We start from the raw sequence: 26,153 nt of genomic DNA, 5'->3' as shown, positions 1-26,153 counted from the left end.
CATCGCTAATTATAAGTCTATAGAAGTAATTGCCGATATATATTGTAATATCATGCCTAATTATAAGTCTATAGAAGTTATTGTCGAGACACATTGTAATATCATCCCTAATTATAAGTCGATAGAAGTATTTGTCGAGATATATTGTAATATCATCCATATGTATAAGTGTATATAAGTAATTGTCCAGATATACTGTAATATCATCCCTAATTATAAGTCTATATAAGTAATTGTCGAGATATATTGTAATATCATCCATATTTATAAGTGTATATAAGTAATTGTCGAGATATATTGTAATATCATGCCTAATTATTAATTATAAGTCTATAGAAGTAATTGTCGATATATATTGTAATATCATCCCTAATTATAAGTGTATATAAATAATAGTCGGGATATATTGTAATATCATCCCTTATTATAAGTCTATAGCAGTAATTGTCGAGATATATTGTAATATCATGCCTAATTATTAATTATAAGTCTATAGAAGTAATTGTCGAGATATATTATAATATCATCCCTAATTATAAGTCTATAGAATTAATTGTCGAGATATATTGTAATATCATGCCTAATTATTAATTATAAGTCTATAGAAGTAATTGTCGAGATATATTGTAATATCATCCCTAATGGAGAGAGAGCAGACAGAGGGTGATGAATTTAATAAACGTTCGCGGGACATCAAATTGCAGACATAAATAGATAAATACAGAAAATAACAGTAAATGGTCCACGCTTTTGGATGGAAAAACAAACATGTTTTCAATGATTTGTATACAGCATCGAACAGATTTTAACCTGTAAAGTAACTATAGTGGCGTCGCTAGCAAGGCTTTGTGTAGACGCTCATTCTTACCTCTCGTAACTGGTTATTCTCCTGTATAAGCTCCCAGACCGTGGCACCATGACTTTGCTCTAGTTTGGCAAACATCAACACAATTAAAATCCACACGTGCGTGAAACTGGGGCACAAAACCATGATGAAGGTTGTTATAACGAGGGCAAACTTTCCCCCTTTTATATCACACAACTGTCCCTGTACAGATGACTTTTATATCACACAACTGTCCCTGTACAGATGACTTTTATATCACACAACTGTCCCTGTACAGATGACGCAGTAATTTAAACACTATGAGCGGCGGAGGGGTGGACCAGTCTCGTCTGCTGGTGTAATGAACGCAACGCGCGTTAAATATCCATTGATGTCATATTAAAAACAAGATGTCAGTCCAAACATTTATTTTAAAACAAATTCAGTGGACGTAATTTGTCCCAATCCTTATCAGAGATACGTACAGTGCTGATCCGTGTTCCTGAGCTGACCGGGAAATATTGAACCATACAGGTAACAGCACGTGCTCTGTATCCTTACTTGTCATCAATCTAATCCTTATTAGACCTCGCAAACCATGTGACAAGTCAGGTCGCATCAACCAATCAATGGAGTCTTCAGTTTCAGCAGGAGAAAGTAGTCGATAATCCGTACCTATTTGCGGTACAGGCGGTTTACCATGTGCACTGCCATGCACTCTTTTATATACATGTAAGTCAAATATTCACATATAAGCGTATAGGGCCTGTCGACTATACTATAACGCCTTTAGAAATATGTAAAGTGATCACAAGGGTAAGATTCACCAATTTTTAAGAAAACACACAAGTTTCTAAATTAAAGGAGCACATTTAAAGTAAACGATATGTTGTGAGTTGACAGCGGTAAGTCAATAAGGAAACTGTTTGGTGTCACTAGCACACACTCAGTGCAGCGAGAGGTGTGTGGATCGACTAACGTTGTTTTTGATTGGAGGAGATTTATAACCACCTGTTCGTGTTTTAGGATAAACAGCAAAACGATTGTTATAATGGGCTGTGAGTTTTCCAATACTTCTCTTTCACTACGGGTAAGTAACCATAATGTGAGTTACAGATCTACGATATCACTGACCAGTGTCAACCATGACGTAGGGGTCATCTAGGGACCACGTGATCAAGCCGATTGGTTCTATTGTCCTATGGTACGTCCTATAATAGCTCGGTCTTGAACTCTATTGATCTTTCTAAGCAGCGAGCCGTGTCAAATAGTTCCCCAGCCTCATTTGATGGCGTTGTTCTCTTCCTTTAACAAAACTGTCGCTATTTATAGCAATGTTTCTCAAAGTATGTGGTGTTTGGTCCACAGAACAAGTAACTATTTATTACTTCAGCAAAGTTCTGACGATTTAACAGGAACTATAACGTTGTTGTTTCCTGTTAGTTAAATGGTTGCGTACTAATGCAGTACAGACTGAGGAGGTGTAAATTACCGGTTATAACTGGTAGTGATCAGCGGCTACACACAATAATAACAAACCCGCCGACTCCGCTCCCACGTTGACCTAACGTGGTTGTTTTTTAAGGAACCCGTTAGTTTTAGTCACAACATCTTCCTTTATAACCTAAAACACTCGTTTTTGTTAACGTGTCTGTGGACGTTCTACTAGCCTCCTGATATATTAGAAGAATACTGGAACCAAGAGGTACGAGTTACGTGTTCCATCAGTCGTCTGCATTTTAACATGTTCCAGTAAAATCTAACAAAAAACGCCAGGAAACTGAATAAGACATAGACACTGTACTTGTTTTCCGGGGAATAAACATCCAGCCTTTTACACCCTTTTTACTACGACTTGCTATATCGAGAGTTTGGTAAAAAAACAACAACACAACAACATCCAAACACGGAAACGAAATGTATCGACACAAAAGAAATGTGCTGTCGCGTTGAGTAGATCTGAGACAAAGCTTTCATTAGACGTCAAACGCTTTGTATACTGATGTGGTCTTCAGACCAGTGCTGCACGAGGTTTCCAAAAGTTCTCCGAAATCAAGTAACGTGAGCATTCTATCAGAGAAAAAACTCGACGCGCAGCCGTTCCCATGCAGCTCAGGATCCGTTACAGCGCCTCATTGGCTTTCCGATCCGCACTCCGTGTTACAAATCATGACTGGGTCGACGTCACGTGACACTCGCTACTAAGAAAGCTTGAGACTGGACTTCCTCTGTAGACAATGGTTCCGGTCACCTATGTGATGAAAGAGTCGGACATGTCAAAACCAGAAACATACGACTGGAGCCCTGGACAAGACATTCACAACTCATAACGAGTGTTCGGTGTAGTACAATTTGCTCCTTAGAGTCTGCATGTTTGAATCAGTATCCAACACACTAAACAATATTGATATTTTAATATTTTTCACCGCATTTCGTTAACATTGGATACTTTCGATGGTTGACTAAAGATGTCTTTTTTCTATATAAAAGCATGTATACAATCTCAAACGATGAACTATATATGGAGTTATGAAACTTATCAAATTATTTTAAGCATGTTTTCATACACAAGTGATTGCTTTAACAAATACAAGTCATTTTTATTTACAGATAAAACGAAGAAGGTGCAACATTTTCAAGATAGATTTTTAGAAATGGCACTATTGTCATTCTGACATTTACAAGGACCACTCCCGAACCGTGATTATATAACTGATGCCCAAGTACCACGATAGAAAACTGATAAGATACTTAATGTATAAGACGAAATCCCGAAGTGTGTAAGTGTATCTTATACAGCCTCGTGTCTAAGTGAACGTATCGTTATGGTAATAATTTATAACGTTTAATCGGACAAACCAGTTGATTTAACAAACATCAACATACAGATAATTTAAACATGAAGAATGATGGCTCCTGTGATTTCATACAATTACGATTACCGGCCGCGAGTTTGTTGTTCTCAACAATGGGAATGTAATTACGATCGATTTGCAATTAGTTTTTTTACAGATGCAGTTTGTTTTTGAGCAAAAATATTATATTCGATACCTAGAAAATACTTGAATATTTTCCTAGAGTCCAGTGTTCATCAAAAATGTTTTCCACATAAACGAAATATCAAATAGTTTAAAGTTTCCTATCGTTTAGGTAACATAAGATAATACTGGCACTATACGTGTACCTACGAAATTTGCCGGAATTTACCGAGATAATTTGATAGGTGAAATTACGTATTCAAACTTTCCGTACTTACAGTAATTGTGCAGTCACGTGCTATCCAAGACAAATGACAATCTCCATACTTTCACTCTTTTATCTGAAGTGATTTCCTGACACAAAGACATTCTATGACGTCATCGTATGATGGCGACTACACGTCATCGTCAAGGTAACGGCGGGATGAGGAAATCACACCACCACTTCACACAATTTAAACACGTGACCAAATATTACATATTTTTGTTGTTATACTAACACGGTCATGCTAGTACGCTTTATTGATTAACAGTTAAGTTATTTTTACGTTTCTTGAGATATTGAAATACATATTCCTAACTTTTATGATGGTATGAAGACCAGTGCGTTACGGATATATTGTCTCATGCCAAGTAGTGCCTCCCGGAGAATGTTTGTAGCAGCTGGTTTCACAGAGTCATGGAAGTGCATTTTAATCCTGAAATATAGTTGTAAATAAAAAAATATGTATCTTTCACGCTGTTTTGTTTTGGTTCATGCATCATTTTAACGAATTGTTTAACCAATTGGTGGAACAGCCATTTATCGGGTTACCAGATGCGTTAGACGCCAAACGATATTCTGAGTGGGTAGATTCGAGGCTCTACAGCAGTGATGTATAGGAATGAAGCTGGTTGTCTCAGTATATGGATCGTTTGTGTATGTTCACTCTCTTTACACTTGAAACAGTCAAACGTTTTATTCAAATAACAGCTTTATGCTAATTAAATATTTATTGACTAAACTGATTAAACAAAATCTATGTGATGAATGGGGCGGAAAGGAAAATATTCCTACTTTTCGCGCTGTTACCATTTAACACAGTAAACAGTATCTTCTAATGACAACTAAAATAGATTAGCTGTGGTAAAAGGTACTACAATGGTAGGTATTCCAGCCTCTTACCTACTTAGTACAGGTTTAGGCAAGTTATTTTTCTATTATTTTAATACTATTTCATTTTTATAGTTTAAATCAATTTTATTGCATCAAAAGACAAATGGATTGGACGAAAGTTATTGCAATAAATTACGTCCTTTCCGTAACAGAAAATATATATACAAAATTAATGTGTCACGTAATACCCTAATACAAATTTATATATGTATATATATATAAGATGTTAAAGATGGGTTACAGCAAAAGAGGTAATGATAGGATTAGGGACACCAACGTATAGTTTTTAAATATGTATTCGGAGAGTTTACTTGAGATCGCGTGTGTGATTTTCCCAATCGAGTCGGCGTAAGTAGTATAACTAATCTATACACACATATCCTTCTGCTTTTTCATCTATATTCATGCAATAATAACCTTTAACAGGAAAGTATAAATCAGAGAAATATCATGACTGATAGACGGTGGCCCCTTACTTTGCAAGAAAGAATTCCAGAAGTGTCAAACATTGGAACTCTTCTTCGTTGGGAATTAACAGAGTGACTTTCTACCTTAAAATCTTTACCTGTAACCGATTATTGACGCGAGAGTTGCGTTTCAATGAGAATGTATCTACGTATCGTCGAAAAAAACAGGATCTTAAAAATCTCCAAGGAGGATGTTCCGTTACTAATGATTATTTAGAATGCTGGCTATGCATTTTTTCAAGCGGTGCCAGTTTTGTATAAACGTCAGTGGAATATTACACTATACAACATGTAACAATGTATTGTATACAGTTGTGAGCACCAAAACACACGGGTACTGATATTCTAGCTCCTGACTGTGAAAATATGATCGATAAAAAGTTATTTCAAGCCCCATCACCCGCTGATAAACATCACAGATATTTGTGATTCGATTCGTCTCGTCTTTGCATAAGTCTTTCTTATACATCCTGTAATTTTGAAATCTGTCTTTTTCGAAATAACTCCTCATGTTTACTTTAAATGTATTGGTTTAACAGAAGAGTATAAACGCCGGGGGAGGGTGGACGATGCGGCGAGAGGAGAGTTGTGATGGAAAGGAGAGTTGTGATAGGACAGGGACGATTACAGGAGAAAAAAAGAAGCGGGAGAGGACGGAACAGCTGAGGTCATTTAAGGAAGTGCCTCATTGTGTACACATGCGTGCACGTGTACTTGAGGCAGGATATATATGCCGACTTTATAGTGCTATCTCACTGAAATACCATGCCGAAGGCACCCAGCACAGCATTCCGCCCGGTCACATTATACTGACAACGGATAAACCAGCTGTCATTATCCTAAATGCTGAACGTTTAGCAGGGAATAGCAACTACCATTTTGAAGTATTTTGGTATGTTCCAGTGTCGAGACAGAAGGACCCATTACCTTCTTAAAAATGGGAGGAGGGAAATTTCAAGGATAAAAGAAGGAACATCTAGACACCAAATAAGATAAAGTGTATATGTTATTAAATATATTCAGCAAAAAACTGTCTCTTCCAAAGCCACGTGCCATTTTTATTGTTGTGCGATCTTGCAGGCTACAAAACTTTGAAAATGTTATTGATTTATAAAGAAATATTGTCACAGAAGAAGACAAAATTCAAGGTCTGCTGTATGATAGGAGTCTAAGAGGTACTAAACATTCGCTTAAATTGTAACAAAGACGCTACTGTCACACTCGTGACAAAGCCCAATCATTCTCCTTACCTAGGTAATTGTATATAACGGGCGGGGTAGATAATTGTATATAAGGGGCGGGGTAGATAATTGTATCTAAGGGGCGGGGTAGGTAACTGTATCAAAGGGGCGGGGTAGGTAATTGTATCTAAGGGGCAGGTAAGAAAATTGTATATAAGGGGCGTGGTAGGTAACTGTATATAAGGGGCGGGATAGATAATTGTATATAAGGGGCGTGGTAGGTAACTCTATATAAGTGGCGTGGTAGGTAACTGTATCTAAGGGGCGGGGTAGATAATTGTATATAAGGGGCGTGGTAAGGTAGGTGTATCTAAGGGGCGGGGTAGATAATTGTATATAAGGGGCGTGGTAGGTAACTGTATCTAAGGGGCGGGGTAGATAAAATGTATCAAAGGGGCGTGGTAGGTAATTGTATCTAAGGGGCGGGGTAGGTAATTGTATCTAAGGGGCGGGGTAGGTAATTGTATATAAGGGGTGGGGTAGATAATTGTTTCTTGCATACTAGACCGAGATATCCGCGTTTCCGGCGGTGCTGGAAAATTCTATTCGACCAAGGGGTCTGGATCGCTTACACGCGCAGACTGGCGGAGGAATTATAGTGACCTTTCGGGGACATGCTATTGTTCGTGACGTCATTTTATGGCGTTTTGGGGTCAGTCAGGGTCATTGACGTAACTAACAGTTGCCATCCGGGCTTCATAAGCACGGCAGAAAAGAATTGCCCACATTTGCTTTAATAACCTACTTTAACATTCTACAATGAAAACTCGCTGTAATAGTTTTATTGTCGAAATGAATACTTTAATTTCATTGTTTGCACATTAAAGTCTGTAGAACTAAGGTCAATGACGTTCCACTCCCATCTTCGAATACGATTTAATGTTCTGACTTTAAAGGAAAGGATAAAATATAACATCTTAAACGTAAAGATCTGATCAAATGCCACTTTGTCGTCTTCGTAAGTCGTCAATTTAATTCTTGAAATTACTTTTTGCTATTTCTTGATTTCTTATTTAAAACTCATTGAACGATTTGCCAGTTCTGTCCGCCTATTGGGTTAGGATTAGGGCCTATTGTTTGTCAGCGGTTTAATGGTCTACATTTAAATTCCAACTAAAACAAATTAGCCATTAAAGTTCCAAGCGTCTTTAAGACCGCGATCATTTGCAGGTGTTCTCATCACTTAGGAATACACAACTCAGCCCCTCACCATCCCCCTCCCTACATCTCTATTCTGAACCTAAAATTGTTATAGGAATGGTCCACAGGACTAGGATAGTTGGGAGTATATATATAGTCGGGGGAACATCAGTAGTCGGGGATATAGAAGTGGTCCGGGGGTATAGAAGTTGTCCGGGGGTATAAAAGTGGTCCGATGGTATAGAAAAGATCCGGGGGTATAGAAGTGGTCCAGGGGTATAGATGTGGTCCAGGTGTATAGAAGTGGTCCGGGGGTAAAGAAGTGGTCAGGGGGTATAGATGTGGTCCGGGGGTATAAAAGTGGTCCGGGGTAAAGAGGTGGTCAGGGAGTATAGATGTGGTCCGGAGGTATAGAAGTGGCCCGGGGGTATAGATGTGGTCCGGGGGTATATAAGTGGTCCGGGGGTATAGAAGTGGTCCGGGGTTATAGAAGTGGTCAGGGTTATAGAAGTGGTCCGGAGGTATAGGAGTGGTCCGAGGGTATAGATGTGGTCCGGGGTTATAGAAGTTGTCCGGAGGTATAGGAATGGTCCGGGGGTATAGATTTGGTCCGGGGGGTTATAAGTGGTCCGGGGGTATATAAGTGGTCCGGGGGTATAGAAGTGGTCCGGGGTTATAGAAGTGGTCAGGGTTATAGAAGTGGTCCGGAGGTATAGGAGTGGTCCGAGGGTATAGATGTGGTCCGGGGTTATAGAAGTTGTCCGGAGGTATAGGAATGGTCCGGGGGTATAGATTTGGTCCGGGGGGTTATAAGTGGTCCGGGGGTATATAAGTGGTCCGGTGGTATAGAAGTGGTCCGGGGGTATAGAAGTGGTCCGGGGGTATAGAAGTGGTCCGGGGGTATAGATGTGGTCCGGGGGTTTATAAGTGGTCCGGGGGTTTAGAAGTGATCCGGGGGTATAGAAGTGGTCCGTGGGTATAAAAGTGGTCCGGGGGTATAAAAGTGGTCCGATGGTATAGAAGAGATCCGGGGGTATATAAGTGGTCCGGGGGTATAGATGTGGTCAGGGGGTATAGAAGTGGTCCGGGGGTAAATAAGTGGTCCGGGGGTAAAGAAGTGGTCCGGGGGTATAGAAGTAGTCCGGGGGTAAAGAAGGGGTCAGGGGGTATAGATGTGGGCCGGGGGTATAAAAGTGGTCCGATGGTATAGAAGAGATCCGGGGGTATAGAAGTGGTCCGGGGGTAAAGAAGTGGTCCGGGGGTATAGAAGTGGTCCAGGGGTAAAAAAGTGGTCCGATGGTATAGAAGAGATCCGGGGGTATAGAAGTGGTCCGGGGGAATAGAAGTGGTCCGGGGGTATAGATGTGGTCCGGGGGTATATAAGTGGTCTGGGGGTATAGATGGGGTCCGGAGGTATAGGAGTTGGCCGGGGGTATAGATGTGGTCCGGGGGATATAAGTGGTCTGGGGGTATAGATGTGGTCCGGAGGTATAGAGGTGGTCCGGGGGTATAGAAGTGGTTCGGGGGTAAAGAAGTGGGCAGGGGGTATAGATGTGGTCCGGAGGTATAGAAGTGGGCCGGGGGTATAGATGTGGTCCGGGGGTATAGAAGTGGTCCGGGGGTATAGAAGTGGTCCGGGGGTTCATAAGTGGTCCGGAGGTATAGAAGTGGTCCGGTGGTATAGAAGTGGTCCAGATGTATAGGAGTTGGCCGGGGGTATAGATGTGGTCCGGGGTATATAAGTGGTCTGGGGGTATAGATGTGGTCCGGAGGTATAGAAGTGGTCCGGGGGGATAGAAGTGGTCCAGAGGTATAGGAGTGGGCCGGGGGTATATATGTGGTCCGGGGGTATATAAATGGTCCGGGGGTATAAAAGTGGTCCGATGGTATAGAAGAGATCCGGGAGTATAGAAGTGGTCCGGGGGAATAGAAGTGGTCCGGGGGAATAGAAGTGGTCCGGGGGAATAGAAGTGGTCCGGGGGTATAGAAGTGGGCCGGGGGTTTATAAGTGGTCCGGAGGCATAGAAGTGGTCCGGGGGTATAGATGGGGTCCGGAGGTATAGAAGTGGTCCGGTGGTATAGAAGGGGTCCAGATGTATAGGAGTTGGCCGGGGGGATAGAAGGGGTCCGGGGGTTTATAAGTGGTCCGGGGGTTTAGAAGTGATCCGGGGGGATAGAAGTGGTCCGTGGGTATAAAAGTGGTCCGGGGGTATAAAAGTGGTCCGGGGTTATAGAAGTGGTCCGGGGGTATAGATGTGGTCAAGGGGTATAGAAGTGGTCCGGGGGTATGGGAGTTGGCCGGGGGTATAGATGTGGTCCGGGGGTATATAAATGGTCCGGGGGTATAAAAGTGGTCCGGGGTTATAGAAGTGGTCCGGCGGTATAGAAGCGGTCCGGGGGTAAAGGAGTGGTCCGGGGGTATAGAAGTGGTTCGGGGGTAAAGAAGTGGTCAGGGGGTATAGATGTGGTCCAGAGGTATAGAAGTGGTCCGGGGGTATATAAGTGGTCTGGGGGTATAGAAGTGGTCCGGGGTTACAGAAGTGGTCCGGCGGTATAGAAGTAGTGGTCCGGGGGTATAGATGTGGTCAAGGGGTATAGAAGTGGTCCGGGGGTAAATAAGCGGTCCGGGGGTAAAGAAGTTGTCCGGGGGTATAGAAGTGGTCCGGGGGCAAATAAGTGGTCCGGGGGTAAAGAAGTAGTCCGGGGGTATAGAAGTGGTCAGGGGGTATAGATGTGGTCCGGAGGTATAGGAGGTGGCCGGGGGTATAGAAGTGGTCCGGGGGAATAGAAGTGGTCCGGGGGAATAGAAGTGGTCCGGGGGAATAGAAGTGGTCCGGGGGTTTATAAGTGGTCGGGAGGTATAGAAGTGGTCCGGGGGTAAAGGAGGGGTCCGGGGGTATAGAAGTGGTTCGGGGGTAAAGAAGTGGTCAGGGGGTATAGATGTGGTCCAGAGGTATAGAAGTGGTCCGGGGGTAAATAAGCGGTCCGGGGGTAAAGAAGTTGTCCGGGGGTATAGAAGTGGTCCGGGGGCAAATAAGTGGTCCGGGGGTAAAGAAGTGGTCCGGGGGTATAGAAGTGGTCCGTGGGTATAAAAGTGGTCCGGGGGTATAAAAGTGGTCCGATGGTATAGAAGAGATCCGGGGGGATAGAAGTGGTCCGTGGGTATAAAAGTGGTCCGGGGGTATAAAAGTGGTCCGATGGTATAGAAGAGATCCGGGAGTATAGAAGTGGTCCGGGGGAATAGAAGTGGTCCGGGGGAATAGAAGTGGTCCGGGGGTTTATAAGTGGTCGGGAGGTATAGAAGTGGTCCGGAGGTATAGAAGTGGGCCGGGGGTATAGGAGTGGGCCGGGGGTATATATGTGGTCCGGGGGTATATAAATGGTCCGGGGGTATAAAAGTGGTCCGATGGTATAGAAGAGATCCGGGAGTATAGAAGTGGTCCGGGGGAATAGAAGTGGTCCGGGGGTATAGATGAGGTGAGGGGGTATAGAAGTGGTCCGGGGGTATAGGAGTTGGCCGGGGGTATATATGTGGTCCGGGGGTATATAAATGGTCCGGGGGTATAAAAGTGGTCCGGGGTTATAGAAGTGGTCAGGGTTATAGAAGTGGTCCGGAGGTATAGATGTGGTGAGGGGGTATAGAAGTGGTCCGGGGGTAAATAAGCGGTCCGGGGGTAAAGAAGTTGTCCGGGGGTATAGAAGTGGTCCGGGGTTACAGAAGTGGTCCGGCGGTATAGAAGTAGTGGTCCGGGGGTATAGATGTGGTCCGGGGGGATATAAGTGGTCTGGGGGTATAGAAGTGGTCCGAGGTTATAGAAGTGGTCCGGCGGTGTAGAAGTGGTCCGGGGGTAAAGGAGGGGTCCGGGGGTATAGAAGTGGTCCGAGGTTATAGAAGTGGTCCGGCGGTGTAGAAGTGGTCCGGGGGTAAAGGAGGGGTCCGGGGGTATAGAAGTGGTTCGGGGGTAAAGAAGTGGTCAGGGGGTATAGATGTGGTCCGGGGGTATAGAAGTGGTCCAGGGGTAAAAAGTGGTCCGATGGTATAGAAGAGATCCGGGGGAATAGAAGTGGTCCGGGGGTTTATAAGTGGTCCGGTGGTATAGAAGTGGTCCAGCTGTATAGGAGTTGGCCGGGGGTATAGATGGGGTCCGGGGTATATAAGTGGTCTGGGGGTATAGAAGTGGTCCGAGGTTATAGAAGTGGTCCGGCGGTGTAGAAGTGGTCCGGGGGTAAAGGAGTGGTCCGGGGGGATAGAAGTGGTCCAGAGGTATAGGAGTGGGCCGGGGGTATAGATGTGGTCCGGGGGATATAAGTGGTCTGGGGGTATAGATGTGGGCCGGAGGTATAGAAGTGGTCCGGGGGTAAAGGAGTGGTCCGGGGGTATAGCAGTGGTCCGGAGGTATAGAGTAGAGAGAGTTTAAAAATAAGTGAAATCCATCTTATAGGGTGGCGTCATTGCGTGTAACTGACCTTTAGTTAAACTAACCAACAAATCTTGACAGGTCTAGCTCCATGTAGGGTGACTGCTGGTTTTTAATTACTCGCGTCAAACAAGATCAGTTACGACATAAGGAAAACCGGGGTGTCTATTGTCGGCAGACATGGCGACAGGTCAGACAATCTACGGTGTTCAGTCCCCCGCGGGGAGTCCGTTATATCATGATCCAATTTAGCACCTGTACCTAGAGGCACCCATGTGCCGTAACTGTCCACATTCGTTTACATAAAAACGCCTCTACAATGTAGTGACATTTCTTCTATTTTTCGCTTTCTTGTGTTGATGAGGAGTTCAATTGCCAGTTTATCTAGATCACTACCTACAGTTGTCGTTCCTTAACTTAGTCTTAACTTAGTCTGACTTGGGGCTTTAGGGGGGAAAATCAGCAAAAATTGCCCTTTCAATTGTTGTTTTTTGCAGAAAAAAATCTTGATAGCGTCATGAAGCACGGGGTTCTTATTAATTAGTGTTTCGACAATCCCGTTAATTATAGAAAATAGTTTTTCCATGGACTTTTCCCCCATTGCAGCACAGTAAGGTTTATACCATACTCAGCGTACTTGATCAGTCACACATTTACACCGATCAGTCAAACATTCACATCGACTCTGATCGCCGATCAGTGAAACACTCACATCGACTCTGATCACTGATCAGTCAAACATTTACGTCGACTCTGATCACCGATCAGTCAAACATTTACATCAACTCCGATCACCGATCAGTCAAACATTCACATCGTCTCTGATCACTGATCAGTCAAACATTCACATCGACTCTGATCACCGAACAGTCAAACATTTACATCGACTCTGATCACCGATCAGTCAAACATTCACATGACATCGGCTCTGATCACTGATCAGTCAAACATTCCCATCGAATCTGATCACTGATCAGTCAAACATTCACATCGACTCTGATCCCCGATCAGTCAAACATTTACGTCGACTCTGATCACCGATCAGTCAAACATTCACATGACATCGGCTCTGATCACTGATCAGTCAAACATTCCCATCGAATCTGATCACTGATCAGTCAAACATTCACATCGACTCCGATCACCGATCAGTCAACATTCACATCGACTCTGATCGCCGTTCAGTCAAACATTCACATCGACTCTGATCACCGATCAGTCAAAAATTCACATCGACTCTGATCACTGATCAGTCAAACATCCACATCGAATCTGATCACTGATCAGTCAAACATTCACATCGACTCCGATCACCGATCAGTGAAACACTCACATCGACTCTGATCACTGATCAGTCAAACATTTACGTCGACTCTGATCACCGATCAGTCAAACATTTACATCGACTCCGATCGCCGATCAGTCAAACATTCACATCGACTCTGATCGCCGATCAGCCAAACATTCACATCGACTCTGATCACCGATCAGTCAACCTTCACATCGACTCTGATCACCGATCAGTCAAACATTCACATGACATCGGCTCTGATCACTGATCAGTCAAACATTCCCATCGAATCTGATCACTGATCAGTCAAACATTCACATCGACTCTGATCCCCGATCAGTCAAACATTTACGTCGACTCTGATCACCGATCAGTCAAACATTTACGTCGACTCTGATCACCGATCAGTCAAACATTCACATGACATCGGCTCTGATCACTGATCAGTCAAACATTCCCATCGAATCTGATCACTGATCAGTCAAACATTCACATCGAATCTGATAACTGATCAGTCAAACATTCACATCGACTCTGATCCCCGATCAGTGAAACACTCACATCGACTCCGATCACTGATCAGTCAAACATTCACATCGACTCTGATCACCGATCAGTGAAACACTCACATCGACTCTGATCACTGATCAGTCAAACATTCGCATCGAATCTGATCACTGATCAGTCAAACATTCACATCGACTCTGATCACCGATCAGTCAAACATTCACATCACATCGACTCTGATCACTGATCAGTCAAACATTCACATCACATCGAATCCGATCACCGATCAGTCAAACATTCACATCATGATATCGATCCTATGGATAGCCTCGGTTTCGAATCAGTGACCGATGACCTTTGTTTATTTTACCTTTCTACGAATTCGGCTGGAGACCTGACGTATATATTCAGATTTGTCATCAATGCGCAATGTGACATTTTGACGCAGAATTGTAAACCCTAAGTTAGACGGTCCGACATTGCGGAACCTAGCGGTCAGTTGGCCTTAGTTCCGGACCTTAGTAACGCGGTCATTTGTGGCTACGTGCAACCGATCGTTACTGTCTTCTCCACGCCACCTCTATCGTGGGAGTCACGATATGTTTGTAGGGCGCGCGCTCACGTGGTAAAGTTTCCATAGTAACGTAATCTGTTGTTGTGGAATACCGTATTACGTGTTTATGACAGTTGACCTTTGACCCGCTACAATAATAACAGCAGACTGTTAATATCAGATTCTGTATCTCCACGCTGTACGTGTCACGATTTTTTTGTTTTCATAGTTTTGGTTTTTGTTATCATTTTGGTTGTCTAACGTTTAGCAGTGATGACGAAAATGGCCGTAACTGTATATACCTTGATGAAATTTGCTTGGTCGACTTTAATTGTGATCGAATATTTAAAACATTGTGTCTCATATATAATACAGAGATATGGGTTTTGAGTACAGCATACTCCACATATGGAGAATCTATTTATTATATAAAATGTAAGAAGTATTGATACATATTTATATAGGATTTTATATGTATATGGTTATCAATCAATCAAAATGACGTCAGTCAAATATTATGGTTTTTAACCAAATGGTCTCAGCCCCTCCCCTCCCCCATCCATTCACTGTGGGCTCAACCCCTTCCCTCCCACACCCTTTCACTGTGGTCTCAGCCCCTCTCCTCTCCTCCCCTCCCCCATCCATTCACTGTGGTCTCAGCCCTTCTCCCTTTAACACACTTAGACTGCCCCCTCCTACATATTGCCGTCCCGACCTGTCTATAACATACGTACACGCCGAATCGAAGACCTACATGTAGCGACCGCCAATGTATTTATCTAAAACCGAGAATAAATTGCTCTCCTTGTCATGTCTTTGACGCGTCGACCTTGCAAGGATGTAAGCGTCTTAGAGATGTCAATCTGAGTTCTTTGCGCGCTTGTTTATATTAGCATATTAATTTCCGGTTTTAGATGAAAAGAAACATTTCAGCGGCCAGTCCTGCTGTACTACATAAACAACGGTAAAGTACGACCAAACTAACCAAAGTAAACCCTGGAATATTGTATGTGAGTTATAGGTTCACAAAGCGGGGTCAGCTATTTAATGAAAACGAGTTATTTACGGTATCATAGTATCACTGTTTAAAGTAGATTTGATTACAATCATTTTCATTTCGACGTTTATACTGTTATTAATTTAGCAAACTTACTTAGAAATATGGATGTGCTACTATGTTGTTGTTGTTTACTTATTCCGACATTATTTCAAAATGTAGTTAAAAGGAACGAAACTGATAAATTTTGCACCTTTTTTATAATTCCTAGCATTATTGAATTTATTTTGCATTAAACATGTACATCTTGTATTCGACTTGCAATCATTTTTGTATAAATATCCAGATAGCACTTTGTACAATACTTACATATCGGTGTGATCGCATGAACAACAGTTGTCATGGTGACACATTCTGATCACTGTTCCACCAATCACAGCCTTTCTTACATGACTGCTAATCGTATTGGCTTCATAATTATATTCCGTGGTTAACCTGTTTTACACCATGGAAATTCTTGCTGCATTCTCTAAAACAGTGTGACGTCACGGAAAGTATCCCATTATGCAACAGTGTAACAAGTTCCGACTTGTTTAAGAGTTTTGTTTTGCTGTCGTTTGTTTAGAGGCTATATTTGCTTAGAGGTTATTTGACATCATTGTATCCAGTCACGGTCGATCCAACAACTGTACATTACTAGTAATCTTCCATTTCTTGGTCCACTGTTACTATCGCCCCTAATTAGTATCGTACTAGCGACTTCTCTTTGACGCGCTTTCACCTCAGGTTCAAGGTCGCCATAACTGCGCGTGCAATATTTCTATAGCAACAGCATGTACCTACACTCAACACACTGTGATGTTATGTACACTACATCTGACGATAAATCCTTGGAGAGTTACTTAGTTATGACATGCAACACTATACAACAGAAAATGTCTGGTTCACGCATGTCCGAAACCTTGGGTTACCATACATACGCAACGAGGTCACAAGTTACTTTCATTGAGCACGCATGGAGAGGTCCAATATGATTCGGCGTCAAGCCTTATCAGCGTCCTGACCGAAACTTGTTGGTGGTCTACGAAGCGATGAGTGTCACTTTTTCGCGTGTGGCGTAATAGGAAAATTCTGCTACAAACTAGAAATATGTATGTACAAACAAAGCCACGTACTGTCAGCTGTTTGGCGTGTTACACCGTGGGTAACAAAGTCACGACAGTCACTTCCTCTTCACTGTATCACGTGACTTCATTTATAAAAGAAAATGTAATTTCTTAATCACAATATTTTTCGGCACGATGAGAAATAACGTTACGTCAAAACAATCAGATTTTCCTCAAGTGCTGATAACTCCCGATAATACTACTAAATCTACGAGAACCTGCTGTTAAACCAGTAAACAATGCTAGCTTTATCACTAATCCCGATACATCAGTTTAGAGTACCGTACTAGCGTCACGGGTAGCGACCTCTCATGGGTATTGTTTACTGTCGTTTGTCACCAAAAGTCTCCCGACACGTCAGTGAGACTTGGTTGTAATTATCGGAGGATGACACTGAGCTCTGTAAAGGTCACCCCAGTATTTCACTTGCTGACAAAAGGAAGTCGACCCACAGCGGGGTACTAGGAGCACACTAACAAGGTACTGGGTCTAGGTTCACACTTCTGACCCGAAACAATGTGACAGGTGTCTTCTTTCTGGTACTTCTTCTCGGCATGCCACCAAAACGCCGTCATACCATTAGGACGGCGACAAAAACGCCCCAGTGTTTATTAACGTAACAAATGTCAAACTTCACACGTATATCCGCAAATTCCCATTAAACTAAATCTCGGATCGTGGTAATACCGTTGTCAACAATACGTATATCGGGTAGATTGTAAAGGCTCAATATTACACTAAGAACAAACCAATGTTCTAGTACGAAGTTCCGGATAAGTCCCAAATTCCTAAAGTAAGTCTAGAGTTAAACTGTACCCCAGTCACAAAAACAGCCGTGTTTTGCTGTCAAAACATGGCAAGGTCTTACAACTGTATATTCACTCGTGTTTAATCCCTTTAAAAGTATCACTTACGTCCAAATGTTTATCTTTCGATCATCTCAGTGTCACGCTCGTATGGGTTCCTTTTACTCCAAACAGGGTATGTAGCATGGTTTACAAGTCGTGTGGATGGAACCGATGGTCACTTACTGAGTTAGGTGTCCAAACAGAATTACGGTAACCGCACTGGAACTACATCATGTACCGGTTACACGGTCCGTGTACTCGCTATTTTCCTGTAGGGGAATTCTCAGTCCAAGTCGTGGTTCCACTTTTTCCAATAAGCCTCCCCGGCCTCCGGGTCTTATCACAGAAATCAGTAATAAATCTTAGGCCCCTTTTCACCTCTACAAGGTAAACATACAGGTAGATCGTTTATAAACACAGGTAGGTACCTCGTTATTTACCTGTTAAGGCTCAGAGCACACCTGTACAGTCGTGATGTAAAATAAACCTATACACGGAATCTGTATACGTACTAAAATAGTACAGCGATTTCCTCATCAAAGAGATCAGAGGTGAGATATATATCGCCACATCCCAGCACTCTCACTGATTCCGTCGGACTGTATTAATATATATAAGGATGTCGGCATATATACGTGTATTTAGACCAACACCTGAATTGACCATATACATATATGTCCAGATGAGAGTAGATATTTCCTCTTTATTAAAACTTTCTATTCATTCGTTTTTAGAAGGGTGTATATGCATGTAGGTCGATCTTCAGCAAATCGTATTCAAGGTCGAAGTAAAGAGGCTCATAAATAATTTGACACTTTCTATGCCACCATACTTTCACGGTCTTGTGAGAAAAGCCCTGACCGGTAATACAGGTTGACGAAATGAAAAGTTTCCAAATGTCCCTAAATTAAAATAGCATTTGAGTAGGCGACTATAATAGTAGTGGGACTGATCACTCCCGGTAACACTTACTGGCGGTATCGCTGACAACAGACGCGTGTACCTGACGTGTTTAGTGCGCGTGATTTACTGATAACCTGGAGTCACCTCAGATAATCTTTCCTTCAGAAATATCGACTCAGATCTCGTCTCTCATTATTTCACATGTATTAACATTCCGCCGTTTTATGGATTATAAACACGCCTCTAAAATACCAAATTGTTTACAGGTGTATGTTGTTTTGTGTCCAACAATACATGTTTAACCGTTTATTTTCATTTTGTGCTTTTAAACCGCATGCTACATGTACATGTAGTCAAGGTGGAATCTCCAAAATGCATAAAAAGGGAGCTGATTCTGGAAGGGTTATTACGGCCCTTGTTTTATTGATTACGGTCCTTGTTTAATTGGTAAAGGACCTTGTTTTATTGGTAATGGACCTTGTTTATTAGTAATGGACCTTGTTTTATTGGTAAAGGACCTTGTTTTATTGGTAATGGACCTAGTTTTATTGGTAATGGACCTTGTTTTATTGGTAACGGACCTTGTTTTATTGATAATGGACCTTGTTTTATTGGTAATGGACCTTGTTTTATTGGTAATGGACCTTGTTTATTGGTAATGGACCTTGTTTTATTGGTAATGGACCTTGTTTTATTAGTAATGGACCTTGTTTTATTGGTAATGGACCTTGATTTATTCGCAAAGGACCTTGTTTTATTGGTATTGAACCTTGTTTTATTGGTAAAGGACCTTGTTTCATTGGTAACGGACCTTGTTTTATTTGTTATGAACCTTGTTTTATTGGTAAAGGACCTTGTTTTATTGGTAATGGACCTTGTTTTATTGGTAAAGGACCTTTTTTTTGGTAATGGACCTTGTTTTATTGGTAAAGGACCTTGTTTTATTGGTAATGGAACCTTGTTTTATTGGTAATGGACCTTGTTTTATTGGTAAAGGACCTTGTTTTATTGGTAATGGACCTTGTTTTATTGGTAAATGACCTTTTTTTAATTGTAAATGGACCTTGTTTTATTGGTAATGTACCTTGTTTTATTGGTAATGGACCTTATTTTATTGGTAATGGACCTTGTTTTATTGGTAATGGACCTTGTTTTATTGGTAATTGACCATGTTTTATCAAAATAATCACCAGTGCAACAGACGTCACTGACACCCCACAAGAAAACTATGAACGGGAATTCATCTCAACAAAAATCTTATGTATGATATAAACGCAGGTCGGATTGGATTACATGGAAAAAAACCTAACGAATATGTTCTCAACATTAATGACTGGATATATCCTGGATAGGTAGTGACTGGATATTTATGGTACAACTGCATAAGTGTCCATATTACGGCGACCCGGCGTCAGTACATTACTTTACATTACATCACATTACATTTACTGTTTGTTCTTGTAGTTCAATATGTTCTTTCAATGTATATTTGGTGAATTTTGTTTTCCATACTTTCTGAAATATCTCGATTATACTTCTTTCTTTAAGATTTATCGACTACCTTTTGGCTTAGTATCAATATGGACATACATCGTTACTTCAATAGAAGACCAGTGTCCACCAATGATAAGTGACATGTACGAACTGTTTAACAGACTGGACGTATGATACCGTAGCTCACGTTTCTGTATACCCCGATACCCTGTATATGTTAGATAATCCCCCACAGTGTCTGTATATATCTGTTTGTAAACACTTACATACCAGTAGACATTTACCTTCAGTCAATATTAAGAAACCAGATGACCTTCAAGAGGTGATTTCCAGTAGATTGTTTACTCCAGTCTTTGTGAAAACACTCAAAACACCATCTGGTTCTTATTTAGTTGGCTTTTGCACACTAGAAAATAACCGAGGTCTGCAGAGACGTGATATAAACTTGTCTCGGATTCCAAGTAACGCAGGTGTGAGCACGTGAGCATGTTCTAGGTAGTGTTTGTCAGAATGTCTCAAGATTTCGTCCTATGTACGCATCTATTGGCGAAGACGGGAAATATCGTCGGGAGAAACAAGCATTTAACTTGAAGTACGGACTCTGATATATGTATTGTACTATATACAAACCGGTGTGTAAGTAAACCTACCGGCTTGGATGTCTGTGATCGAACAAGTACATAGGGGCAGTGAGTAAATGAAGGAAACAAAACTTGTACAAATATTCTTTTGTACTTTGTTTATACTTGTAAACTTGAGACCTACAGTACTAGTATTGTACTGTTTAGAGACCTGTATCTCAGCAAACCTCAGTTTTACAGGTACAATACATATTGGTTACATATATCCGTGTAGGTACATGTACGCCCGGGGCTCTCGGACACGTACATATATCCGTGTAGGTACATGTACGCCCGGGGCTCTCGGACACGTGTATATATCCGTGTAGGTACGCCGGGGCTCTCGGACACGTACATATATCCTTGTAGGTACGCCGGAGCTCTCGGACACGTACATCTATCCGTATAGGTACGCCGGGGCTCTCGGACACGTACCCTGGAGCTCTCGGACACGTACATACAGTTATGGGATCGCACAACGTTACACGATGTGCGGTGTGCGCACGATGTGTGCACGATGTGTGAACGGTGTGTGCACGATGGGCGAACGATAAAAAGCTGGACGATCATTGCTTGCGCACATATGTGCGCACGATGGACGGACGTTGTGCGATAACAATCGTGGTTGGTGTAAATTGAGGAATGCCTCGACAACATATACGTTTTCATGTTTAAACATATAAACTTGATGTTTACGTATGTTTCTATATTCTAGCAACATCTATAAACTTATCTTTCTATCTATACATTCTTATATTTACAAATTGTAATTTCTGTGTTTTTAAACAAACTTAATCGACACATGTAAAATTACAACACAATCTCGTATACAGGTAAATATAACCACTTTGTACATGTACCTGGACCGTAGTTTTCCCCCCGCCTGGGGCACTTACGTAACTCGTCGGGTAAGGCCGGGGTGTGAAAATCCAGGTGAATGGGAGCTATAGACAAACGAATGCAAATAACAAATACTATTCATTACGGTCAAACTTATCAACTCTGTGTGTCAGGCACTGGTCAGGTAAAACTCTGGACACTCATCAAATTATTATTTACCTGTTCTCTTACCTTGGAGCCAAACCCATTCTTGACAGCCTAACGGTCGCTGTACATGTAATACTGTGTAACATACATTGTGAAATCAGAGACGTATATAATAATGTATTATACCCCTCTGGTGAAATTGTTTAATCTTGATTATTGTGATGAGAAATTACAGATATATACATAGTGTATATTATCGCACACAAGCCTTCCGTACTTTTGTCATTCCGTAATTTTGATCTACAAATGATACCAAATCGCACAGTTGTGCGGAGAGAAGCGCACAACGGGGCGAACGATTGCTAAATCGCACAGTTGTGCGCACCATGTGTGGACGATGTGCGGACGGTGTGTGAACGATGTATGCACGGTGTGCGCACGCTATTTTTGGTGCGTTGTGCGGTACCACAACTGTATATACGTGTAGGTACGCCGGGGCTCTCGGACACGTACATCTATCTCTGTAGGTACGCCGGGGCTCTCGGACACGTACATATATCCGTGTAGGTACGCCGGGGCTCTCGGATACGTACATATATCCTTGTAGTTACGCCGGTCCGTCCGTCCGTCCGTCCGTCCGTGTAGGTACGCCTGGGCTCTCGGACACAAGTACGTACATGTACCTCCGTGTAGGTACGCCGGGGCTCTCGGACACGTGTACGTACGTTCGTGTAGGTACGCCGGGGCTCTCGAACACGCTATTGAGTGTATATGGACAGTAACATATGTGAGTCCGACCAGTAAACGATGGTCATTGTGTAATATTATTACCGTCTAATACGCTTATCAATAGGCCTACATATCCTAGCTTACAAAATGTTCCTTATGAATAGGCCTACATATCATAGCTTACCTTATCTTAAATTCCTTTTGTAAGTTCTGAGATATTGTAGATTGTCCTGTAATAACATACGGGATAAGGTCGAAAAATGTCCCTCCCTCACTTACTCTATCATCCACTAACTCCCTCCCTCACTTCTCTATCATACACTAACTCCCTCCCTCACTTACTCGATCATCCACTAACTCCCTCCCTCACTTACTCTATCATACACTAACTCCCTCCCTCACTTACTCTATCATCCACTAACTCCCTCCCTCACTTACTCTATCATACACTAACTCCCTCCCTCACTTACTCTATCATACACTAACTCCCTCACCTACTACCTCCCCCACTCTCCTACTTACTAGCTATATCACCCACAAATTCCTTCAATAACTAACACCCTCACTCACCAACTCCCTCACACATTTACTCCCTCACCTACTAACTCCCTCACTCACTTACTCTATCACCCACTAACTCCCTCACACATTTACTCCCTCACCTACTAACTCCCTCACTCACTTACTCTATCACCCACTAACTCCCTCACTCACTTACTCTATCATCCACTAACTCCCTCACTCACCACCTCCCTAATTTACTAACTCCCTCACTCTCCTACCAACTAACTCTATCACCCACAAATCCCTTCAATAACTAACTCCCTCACTCACCAACTCCAACTCCCTCACTTACCAACTCCGACTCCCTCACTCACCAACTCCCTCACTCACTCACTAACTCCCTCACTCACTTAATCCCTCACTCACAAACTCCCTAATTCATTCACTCTCTCACTCATTGTCTGCTTCGTCTATCACTCATTCACTCACTCCCCGACCACCTTATTCACTGATCATTCTTTCTCACTTTTAATCCACTCGTTTAACATTCAATAATTACTAGTTTTAAAGGGCCGTTATTATATCACATTGGTTCAAACAATGATTAAATAGGATATAACGTATACACCTGTACAACATTTACATGTTAAGGTGATGCTGGCTCTAACATTTAATTGTAAAAGTACAAAGTAATCAAACCTCAGCTGAAAAAAGAACATACACATTACATATATTTCAATACAACGCATCGTTATAGGACTATTAACTCCTACCAAATTGCACTCCCTCCACGAGGATGCGATTCTTATGTAAATAACTGGATCTATGTGACCCAGCGGTATTAAGTACATGTAACAAACTCCATGGAACTTTCACATTTTAAGACTGCGCTTTTCTATCTAAGAATTAGATTTATATCTCAATAAAATCCCGTTTGTCAAATCGTTTGTGATTGGTCATCTCATGGGACCGGAAGTTCATTTGCAGTGATATCCGAGCTGTACGACTAGTCAGCTAGAAAGTGTTGGCGAGGGAGAAAGGTATACAGCATAATACTGTTACACTCGCGGCTCACACTTCGTAATTCGAGGGAGAAAGGTATACAGCAGGAGTACGGGGGTTAATACTGTTACACTCGGGGCTAACACTTCGTAATTCGAGGGAGAAAGGTATACAGTATAATACTATTACACTCACTGCTCACACTTCGTAATTCGAGGAGAAAGGTATACAGTATAATACTATTACACTCACTGCTCACACTTCGTAATTCGAGGAGAAAGGTATACAGCATAATACTATTACACTCACTGCTCACACTTCGTAATTCGAGGAGAAAGGTATACAGCATAATACTATTACACTCGCGGCTCACACTTCGTAATTCGAGGAGAAAGGTATACAGCATAATACTATTACACTCGCGGCTCACACTTCGTAATTCGAGGGAGAAAGGTATACAGCAGGAGTACGAGGGTTAATACTATTACACTCGCGGCTCACACTTCGTAATTCGAGGGAGAAAGGTATACAGCATAATACTATTACACTCGCGGCTCACACTTCGTAATTCGAGGGAGAAAGGTATACAGCAGGAGTACGAGGGTTAATACTATTACACTCGCGGCTCACACTTCGTAATTCGAGGGAGAAAGGTATACAGCATAATACTATTACACTCGCGGCTCACACTTCGTAATTCGACGGGGGATATTCCTGATGGCTTCATTTATGTTGGTGCCTCGGCAATTAACACATATCTGCGGAAATGCATATAGTACTTTTCTTAATTAGTGAGGTAGAGTTAACCAATACCGAACAACCGAGGACGGTTTGTATTATCTGGTTCGGTCCGACGAACCGTTTTTACAACCCATGGGTTGAAGGTTTATTATACATATAGCATGATGCTGTTTCTTCAACCCAACTTAGATTATCGTTTTGGATCCACGTGACCATCACGCGATTGGACATTGTTCGTCTACTTATGAGTATATATAAATTGTATGAGCACAGTACGAACGATTGAAATTACTGGCAAAACTATTATGATCACGATTAAGAATACTGATGTCAATGTATGTTAATTTTCTGCGTTATTTTATACTGCCTATATACAAAGTGTAGTGTTGGTTAATCTATGACTGATAGACCTGATCTGAACAATATTCCCTCCAATATGCATATTGCTAAATCAAGTGTATCAATTATGGATAATGAAAGCCCGCAACACAAGTCTGTGATTGTATTTCATCGTTCTGAGATTTATATTACATACCTACGAACTTCTTACATAATTTACATTGTTTATTGACGTTAGTGTTAATGTATTCATCCGCCGAAAACAGACGAGTTGTCGTCCGGTCACTTATTTGTCTGTTATGGAACCTGTAACTAGTCCATAGTTTTTGTTAGGCATTAAAACCTCAGGTTTCTTGAGTCGACTTTTTCACGACACACAGATATAAAACGATCCATGATTGGTATGCACTTCGTCTATATTATTACTAGCGCCACCGTCGATAAATGAGGTCTCCTAGATCGATAAACACACCACACAAGAATGATGTTTTAGGGTACAAGGCCACTATTAGTTAGATAACTAATCCGGGAACCTGATCCCTTGGTCTCCCAGATCTTCAAAGGAGATAACTCCACATGTCTTCTGTTACTAGCAAGATATATACCCTAGGCATTTGGACAGGGTGGTCATCGAACTGGCCCATAATCCTCAGACACTTCATCTATCGAACGCACCTTTGGGACAATCCATCAACCGGAAGTATCTTGGGGACGAGGATGCCTCGCCATATTAGTAACGAGGCTCAACTTCCCATCTACGCGGGAGCTAATTTGTCAGTTTTCATTTGAAACCTATCGTTTTAATGAAGTGTGTGGCATGAAGATTACCGCACATCTAAACCGCCGTTGTCTCCAAAGTGTTAATGCTTAAATTATCCCGAATTTTTCCACAATGAATCTTGATATGATCCAGAATCCCCCAGTAAGGTGATATCGTTGAAGGCCCGTTATTTGGTCTTCGTGACTCTGTTTATGGATAGCACGCTGTACACAGTAACTTATTCCGATTACGGGATCAATAGTTCAGGTTTCCTCTGTTAGCAAATTTTATTTTGTACAAAGACAATAATATGTATTTTGGAAGTTTTCCCGTGTAAGAACGGTGTTCCGTATAAGGAGCATTAAACACATTAAATGTCCTCCACACAGATGTATAGTAGAAGCCCGACCTTTGTTTTGTACGAGACTAACTAGCTGTAGTAGGCCGCGTACACTTCTATCCAGAGTGGTCGTTTCTTCGGGGGGG

At 42.1% G+C, this 26,153-nt stretch overlaps 1 protein-coding gene across 3 annotated transcripts in view; it reads right to left on the bottom strand.

Moving 5' to 3' along the window:
- The window catches only part of LOC110449308 (fasciclin-1-like), a 114,764-nt gene that overhangs the window by 65,251 nt on the left and 23,360 nt on the right, over positions 1–26,153 (bottom strand). The window contains exons 1-2 of one of the 3 annotated variants that reach the window (XM_021496090.1): positions 15,944–17,955; positions 869–3,077 (exon numbers count right to left, since the gene is read on the bottom strand). The exons of 1 other annotated variant lie outside the window; for it this stretch is intronic. In XM_021496090.1, coding sequence (XP_021351765.1) covers positions 869–991 — 123 coding nt within the window. In that variant the 5' untranslated portion in view covers positions 992–3,077; positions 15,944–17,955. Of the gene's footprint in view, positions 1–868; positions 3,078–15,943; positions 17,956–26,153 lie in introns of those variants that run through there. One more of the 3 variants, XM_021496099.1, reaches the window with a different exon arrangement.

This window comes from Mizuhopecten yessoensis, unplaced genomic scaffold, assembly GCF_002113885.1.
Source record: "Mizuhopecten yessoensis strain PY_sf001 unplaced genomic scaffold, ASM211388v2 scaffold443, whole genome shotgun sequence".
Lineage (NCBI taxonomy): Eukaryota > Metazoa > Mollusca > Bivalvia > Pectinida > Pectinidae > Mizuhopecten > Mizuhopecten yessoensis.
The sequence above is the reverse complement of the archived record's forward strand: the minus strand, read 5'-3'. Positions and strand labels throughout refer to the sequence as shown.